An 8,934-nucleotide genomic window follows, 5' to 3' on the forward strand; every position below is an offset into this window, starting at 1 on the left:
CCCACGTTTGGAACTTTGCGCTGCAGTCTTACTTGCAAAATTAATTGATTCGGTACGCACCGTCCTTAGTAAACACTGCTACATACATAAAATGTACGCATTCTCTGATTCCACAGTAACTCTAGCCTGGATACATTCGCTCTCACATAAGTTTCATACCTTTGTTGCCAACCGCATCGCTCAAATAAATGAATACCTACCCGCTTCTCATTGGTTTCGTTCGAGTTATAGAATATCCCGCCCATATTGTTTCAAGTCCTGTAACGCCAAAAAATTTAATTAACAATAATCTCTGGTTTCATGGTCCGCAATGGTTAATCGCTCCCGTCGTCTCCTGGCTTGTAAAAGAATATAAAATTATCCACAATAATAATACAGAATTACACAAAACCAAAACTACATCGCTGCTTACACACATTTGCAAAACACAATGGAAAACATTCACGCTATTCACTATCTCCCTGAACGCTGTTCGTCATGGATTAAATTTTTACGCGCGCTTGTCTATGTACTTCGTTTTACAAAGATACTTAACACCCGTGGTCCTATCACAGTAACCGATTTACATCAGGCAGAACATTACGCAATACGCTTTTTACAAACTAACGCATTTTCTCAGAAAATTCACACTATTAAAAATAATAAACTTTGTCCAAATAAAGTAATTTTAAAACTCAATCCTTTTCTCGACGATAAAATGTATTAATTAAGAGTAGGTGGTAGACTCACTCATTTACAACAAACAATAAAAGTCGCGTAGTTGCGCTCTTAGTTGATGATTATCACGTATCCAACTTACATACAGGTCCCGCTTTATTACTCGGTTTAATTCGTCAGAAATATTGGATTCTTTCCGATAGGAATTTAATTCGTTAAAGAGTACATAGTTGTAACTTATGTTTCAAACTCAAACCGCGTAACGTACACCCACCAATGGGTGACCTTCCCTCAATAAGAGTGTTTCAAGTTAAAACTTTTGTACACTCCTCTGTTGATTACGCTGGACCCTTTTATATCACATATATTCGCCGCCGTGGAGTTAAAAGTCATAAAGCATATATTTGCCTATTCGTTTGTATTACAACAAAAGCGCTACACTTAGGGTCGTATTCTAGAACTCTACTCAATGCTCAAGTTAGGATTTGAGTATGGTTTAAAGCACTTGATATCATACTCAAGTCCCTGCCAGTGTCGTATTTCCAGTGCTTGTGTTGCCAGTGCAATCCTGACTTGAGCATTGAATAGAGTTATAGAATACGACCCATCGAATTGGTTTCAGATCTATGTACAGATGTGTTCCTTGCCGCATTCAAACGCTTCATTTCACGCAGAGGTCCAGTCTCAATTTTGTATAGCGATAGAGCACCAACTTCATTGGCGCCAAACGCAAATTAAATGAAATTTACTCTCTTATATAGAGATGTATATAATATAACTTTGCCAAAATTAACAAGTAAATCGAATATTTACATTTACAACACAAATCCACAATTTTGACACGTTATGCTCGACAGTTTCCTAAACAAATGTTTTCGAAATTAATTCGACTTTATTCGAATTAATTCGACACCACTACAATGAACGCCATCGCGAAAACCAATCATTTGAGGAGTTGCCACTAGAAGTATATAATTATTGATGTTGCCCGATGTTTAGTTCTAAAAATTACGATTTAGGTAGATTGTTATATTTGACCATTGACGTGATAAAAAAACAAGTCACAAAGTTTTCTGAAAAAGTAAAGCGTTATTTTTTTTTGTTTCTACAGAAATATTGATATTAATTTATCGGGGCTCCATAACAATTCACAGATAACAGGTAAAAATCTGAGGTATGTTTATAATATTTTATTAGTTTAGGTTTAACGTTGCAATTTCGGCAAAGTCAACCGACATGGTCGTAACATTTCATATAGTTCCGGCCAAACAAAAATATGTTATGTATTACATTTATATACTTGTAATATGGCAAAATATATATTGAGTCATTGTTTATCACGTAATTAATTTTCGCTTTTCATTAAATTGCAAAAACATGCACTTCTCATTAGTATTAGTTATTTGCCTGAGAATAAGAATTACCCATATAAGAAAACCTTGGATATTAGTTATACTCAATAGCTGGCTGTGCAGCTGCCTTCACGAGGTGAGTCCTAACCCCTCCGGGCACCTTAAATAATTCAAATTATGTTTACAAATCATTGTTATTACTATTATTTTATGACAACCTGTAGGAACAACGAAAATAATAATGCAACAACAGTACGCTCCTAGCGAAGTCTACATTTCGCGCGGAGTGTAGGGTTGTTCGTTACTTTATTAACGGCGCATGCCTACGCAACAACGGATTTACTGGGTTGATGGTCTCATTCTCATCATGCAAGTTTCGACTAATATATATATTAAGATAAATATATATAATTATATCCATTAGCTCAATTCAATACATATTTAGCTTTTAATTTAATTTACGTTGAAAAAAATATTACAACTCCTGAGTAGTTCAGATTTTTATTCATAATGTCTTGATCTATTTCATAGTAGGTTTCCTTTATAATACCAAGTGACAGGACGAACAAGTCGTGCACCTGGTGGTAAGCGACACGCCTATCCATAACAGTTGCAGTGCCACTGAGAGTTTTAAATCGCAAAGATCTTAGGGGCACTGTCACTGTGTCCGTCTCACCCTGGGACATAAGTGGACAAGTCACATGTACCTGTAATTCACCAGTATCCTTACCCTTCCGAATCGGAACACAGTCAGCTCACATTACTATTCTTCACATTAAGGTGGCAGTACTTCCCTGGATGAGCTCCTTCAGAAGGAACTCTGCTGTTACTAAAAGATTTTAGAAGGCACTTGCCAGCTTGCCAGCCTTGTGGTCACTGGAGGCTTCTATGAGGCAATCTGACAGCTAATTCGCTAGAAGTCTATGGCCAAGGGACCCAGAATTTCACCACAAAAAGCACAAAGCACTGAGCAAGGTTGGCGTATTTTAGCCGCGTAACACACGCTTTCAACTACGTACATAGGGGGGGCTCAAGTGTCCATTGGTCTTTTCTTATCTTATTGGCACACTATCGATTGCAAAACCTTGCAGATATGTAAACGAATGTCCGCTGTACAAATAGAAACCATATTAGTTATTATTTTAAATTGGTCTAAACAGTGAACGGACCGGAAGTTTACATTAGGGTGGGTAGCGATGCAAGTTTCCGCCTTAATAAATAATACTGTAAATGTATATAAACTGTTGAATTTACTACTTGTTCTTTTCATCATCTCATTTGTTTGAACTGATTTATTTAAAGAACTGAAACTGTTGTTTCTGGGCATTTGTGTTTCGACATCATGAAGGGTGTGGTGTGTGTAGCTGTGTGTCTGCTGGCTGTAGTTGCAGGGAATGAGTATGACAATGTAGTCATCGAGGCAGCTGCCATGCAACTACTCAATTTTAGCCAGGAACACCCAGTAAGTACGCACTCTTTTAAGTGTTCTCATATTTTTGTACACATCGAGTTCTCAGGTTTCCGCGATTGTTACACATAGGAAATGAAACTATTTTTCCGGATTTAAATCGCGTATATTTGTTTTTTCAAACAAACCGACGTTTTGGGCCCTTTACAGGTCCCATGGTCACAGTCAACCGTGACGGTTGTACAATTTTACGTCTCTTGGTATTACCATTTTAAAGAAGGTTGAACTCTGATTTTGAAAATTGTGTTCCGCGCAATGAGCCTAAGTAATCAGGTTTCCGCGGTAGCAACTCCTGGAAGCGTTTTTTATAGCCTACATTCTCATGTAGGCTATAAAAAACTATCTCTAGTTTGATACCTTCCTAAATTATTACTTCTCAAATTTAATTTATATTCTTTGTTGGACATACAGTGGTTTAGTTATGTAAAACATAATTTAAGATTTATTACAATATTACACACGTCGTAACAATTTCTGAAAATAGTTTAAAGACAATATGCTATCACCAGTTTACCAGGTTTCCTTGTTGTTCTTAGCTTTTTACATTTCTGTTGCAATTTACTTTCTATTTCCGTGGCTTATTGGCGGTGTCTTTTTAAGATTTCGCCAGAATCTAGCTTTCAGCTTAGTATTTGAACGCCTATGCAGAATCTGCTATTCAATCAGTAGCGTGGGAGCCCAACGTGAGCGAATATAAAATGTCTTATTAAATTTTGAATTTTCATATCGTAGAGCTGTTAACGTATTCTAACGGAACTTATAAAAATTTATTATAATAGTATGTCGGAGTGTTCTCGCCGCGGCGCCATTAGTCTATGCGATTTCTCAGAACTTAATTTAATTACAACGCCATCTAGTAGTTTTAGATTGTACTAATTGAAAATGTAGGTGTCTTGAAAAGAGCAGCGCAAGCACACGGCTTGTTGGTGGAATGGGGGACGATTTAGAACGTCAGGCAGTTTAGAACGGGCGGGTAACGGATGTATCGAATCGAACTTGCCGCGTTTTCAATTAAAATCCGTTTTAACCTGATCCATATTTCGTACTTTCAATTTAATTACAGTAAAAAGTGGATAAATGAAATAATTGCAATAAACTGAGGTGATCACTTCATTGTCGACTGAACGAATTGATAACAAAGAATGAATAGACCGTGGCAAAATCACTGACAAGGGTGTTTCCATCAAATGCCTCGATTACGGTTATATTTCGACATATATTTATATAATCTAATATATTTTCCTATTACATGCTCGGAAAATGTTCGCATTACTTACAAAAAACTCAGAAAGTGTGTAATTTATGGAGTGTGCAACTATTAATATTCCTAAGTAAAAAAATTAATTAAATTTGTCATTAATTCATTATAATTATTAATACAAATTTTATATTTTTTATTAATAATTTTGATTTTAAATTGGTGAGTTTGGGAATGAAAGGGAAAAGGATATCATTTTTAAAGAAACAGGATTACTTATCTCAATTTTGCTAAATTAGTAGCGATGCACGAGTATCCTAGCTTTAGTCAACATATTAATAATATGATGAGGTGCAATAATTTAATATATTTAAGGAAGCAAGATTTATTAAGGATGTAATTTCGAATGCTAGCTTAATGCTTTCTTTTCATTTTACTAGACTCTTTTCATTTAGCATCCCAGGAGGAAATTATCTTTTAATAACACATCAAGGATAACAAATCATGGAGAATGTTTGAAAGTGAGTGAGGTATCCATATAGAACCGTCTTTTGCCATCTGATGGATGGTCTCATCAATTACTTTTTCTAAGTAAAAGAAACACTGATACTGAATAAAATAAATAATAAAGGGTCCAAGACACTATCCTATGGAACACCAAAATTAAGTACGTAATCAGAGTTATATATTAATTGACTATGTCTAGTATGATTAGCTATTGCGCTCACTAAGCACACTGAATTCTATCCTGTACCTACCTATCCTACATGTATAAAGTATAATACTTGAAAATTAAAACTCACAACAGTATACATTGAGAAAACGTTGAACTTGTGCAATATTGTAAATCATTATTATTTGTTTCAGAAACCTAATTTACTTACTACAAGTGCGGGAATTCCGGTAGACATAAGGGACTGGACAGCTTTGAATTCAGATTTTTTTGACAACGAGTTTTTTGTGGATAGCACACTAACACTAGATGCCGAAAGAATACCAGAAAGAGTGGTTCATGCTAAAGGTACTGGCGTTTTAGGTTATTTTGAAGTCACTAACGACGTATCAAAGTACACCAAGGCGGATGTTTTCAACGGTATCGGCAAAAGAACATCTATTGTCGTTCGATTCTCTACAGTAGCCCAAAACCTTGGAGGACCCGATACATTAAGGGAAATGAAAGCTTTTGCTGTCAAGTTTTATACGAAAGATGGAAATTTGGATTTAATTGGCATTAATTTTCCAGTCTATTTTTATAAAGACCCTATTGATTTTACTTCATTTGTGCGTTGCTTTAGACGTAACCCGAGCAGCCATTTGTTTGACCAAAATTCACGATGGGACTTTATAACGCAAAAACCTTCTACAATACATGGAATGTTGTGGCTGTTCTCGGATTATGGATTACCTGATGGGTATCGTAAAATGGACAATTTCCCTGTGCACACTTATGTGATCAACAATGAAAATGGAGATAAATACTATGCTAAATTTAACTTTAGAACTGAACAAGGCTTAGCAAATTTGACTAATGCACAAGCACAGGCACTGGGAGACATAGATTACTATACAAGGGATCTGTATAATTCTGTAGAAGAGAATAACTTCCCTGTGTGGAGGCTCGATATGGACATTATGATGCCCGAAAATTCAAAATATCTCGATTATGACCCGTTCGACGTTACAGTGTTATGGAAAAGAGGTGACTACAAAACTGTAACAATTGGACGTTTAGTTCTTAATCAGAACACTGATAATAACTTCCGAGATATAGAGCAGTCAGCTTTTTGTCCTGGCAATTTAGTTCCTGGTATACCTGGTCCAATAGATTTCATGTTCAAATCAAGAAGGGTCGCTTATAGAGACACTCAAAATTATCGACTTGGACGTAATCATGATAAGATTTATGTGAATCAACCAATTTACGCAAAGACTTACAATCGTGATGGACGTCCTCCCTTGGATGACAATATGCGTGACACTCCGAATTATTTTTCTAATTCCTTTAACGGTCCTGTACCTTTTGTGGACGAGACCCGTCCAAAAACGAAACTGTTACTGTTGGAAAGCAATGCCATAGATTTGCAACCTGCTGCAGATTTCTACAATGAATACGTGAAAGAAGATGCGCATAGAGACAGACTTGCCAGTAATGTGGTTGAATCGTTCCAAAACGTCTACCCTGAACTTATAGACAGGGCGGTGAAACTTTTGTCTCAAATTGATCCTGATTTGGGGCGGAGAGTGAATGACAAATTATGGCAGCAACAACAACAACAACGAGCTGCGGCGGCTTCAGTCCGTAAACTTCCGCGTCTTCAACAGAAAACTAGACCTTTGAATCATAGGCCTGTAACCTCCAAAATATCATCAGAGTTTTCTCGTCGTGACAAGATAATTAATTACTAATACATTTTCTTTTTAATTATTAATACAGTTTGATATAATAATTATAACAAACTAGTGGCGTAATTTCAGATAAAAATAATTGAATATCAATTCAATAAAAATTAAAAGATGTTTTTTTTAATAATTTTTCTTAATTTCTAATTTGTATCTCAAAACATCTTTTGATCTATCTGATTTGATTTTGATTGAAGTTTATTAATTGTAATATGCATTGATCGTTATAAAATTTTATCAAATAAACGAAGGCGTACCTTGTGGTTTATTATAAAATCTAGTAAAGGATGTGACATGTCGGAGTCCAACTCGCAGCCTTGCGTATGAGTACCGCGTGCTTTGCGCGCCGAAAACTGCTGTGTCCACACCCGCCACGCCGCATCCAACACCTGCCATACACATCGGCTCACGGTCTGACTTGTGGCTACTGTGTGGGGAGCTCTGTGTGTCGCTCTGTGTGTCAGCAAGAGCGTTCCCTGACGTCCACTTGTCTTATCGAGTTCTTAGGTTTTCGCGATTGTTACACATAGGAAATGAAAGTATTTGTCCGGATTTAAATCGCGTATAATTTGTTTTTTCAAACAAACCGACGTTTCGGGCCCTTTACAGGTCCCATGGTCACGGTTGACTGAGGTGGTACAGTCTTCAACCAGTTATGTCTAATATTAATGCAAACCACCCTATTTTTTCACTATAGTTACAATAGTTATTAATTAAATACATTATTTTTAATTTTACAAAGAAAACATTCCAATTTACGCTACATTAAGTTTTACAAATTATTTTATTGAATGAATTTTTATTAAGTTTAATTTATTATTAATTATTAATAGAAAGTAGAATAAACTAAAACATATTAATTAGTACTGCAGTCTTATGTCTGTTTGGGATTTTTCATTAGAGGAAATACTGGATCCCAAACTGGTGGTGGTACGGAGAAACCATCTTCCCTGTTGAAATTAGGATGTTTTTTAATTTCAATGGCCTCTCGCAGCATCCTGGGCAGATAACGGACTTCTTTTGCAAGGACCTGGGATTTGTCAAACTTCATTGAATGTGTAGGTTTATCCATGACATGCTCGCAGACTGCAGACTTGTTTACGCGACGGTGTTTGACATCAGCTATATGTTCTTTGACGCGGGTACAAATACTTCGCTTTGTTTGTCCAATATAAGAGAGACCGCACTCACAGTCAAGCTTGTAAACTCCTGCATCCTGTAAGGGGATGTTACATTTCACGGGTCTCAGGAACTGAGAAATCTTCCTCAGGGGCTTGAAATAGGTCTTGATAGATGCACGCCTGAGGACTCTTCCGATCTTGTCTGTAACACCTCTCACGTAAGGTAAGATGGCAGGTCTTCGCTCGACTGTTGGTGGTTTCACACGGGGTCTGCGGTATTGGCGTGGAATCCTTAACTTATTCGCATGTAGGACTTGCTTTATATGCTGAAGTTCCCCCGCCAGATGATTACTGTCGCAGACACCATATGCTCTCTGAAACAAAGATTTGCCCACGGTAGCTAACTGGCTAGGATGGTGATGGGAATTACCATGGAGGTACCTATCTGTATGGGTTTTCTTTCGAAATACAGTATGGCCTAAGGTGTTATTAGGATTTCTTTTAATTAAAACATCTAAGAAAGCTAAAGTACCACAATTCTCTTGTTCCATAGTAAATTGGATCTTAATACTAAAAGAATTAAGATGGTCCAAGAAAGAAGGTATGCTATCTTTAGGTAATATTGTGAAAGTATCATCAACGTACCGTTTGAAAATCTTCGGCCTAGCTGGGGCCATGGGTAAAACTCGCTCCTCGAAGTCTTCCATGAAAATATCGGCAACAACGGGAGATACCGGG

General features: G+C 36.7%; 1 protein-coding gene across 1 annotated transcript; it reads left to right on the forward strand.

Moving 5' to 3' along the window:
• Positions 1 to 3,337: 3,337 nt before the first annotated feature.
• LOC113239821 (peroxisomal catalase 1-like) lies at positions 3,338 to 7,139 on the forward strand. Its single transcript, XM_026477342.1, has 2 exons — positions 3,338 to 3,471; positions 5,543 to 7,139. The coding sequence occupies exons 1-2, from the start codon at positions 3,352 to 3,354 to the stop codon at positions 7,079 to 7,081; spliced, it is 1,659 nt and encodes a 552-aa protein (XP_026333127.1). The 5' UTR covers positions 3,338 to 3,351; the 3' UTR covers positions 7,082 to 7,139.
• Positions 7,140 to 8,934: the final 1,795 nt, after the last annotated feature.

Source organism: Hyposmocoma kahamanoa, unplaced genomic scaffold (assembly GCF_003589595.1).
Source record: "Hyposmocoma kahamanoa isolate Upper Pololo Valley unplaced genomic scaffold, ASM358959v1 100003, whole genome shotgun sequence".
In the NCBI taxonomy this organism is placed as follows: Eukaryota; Metazoa; Arthropoda; class Insecta; order Lepidoptera; family Cosmopterigidae; genus Hyposmocoma; species Hyposmocoma kahamanoa.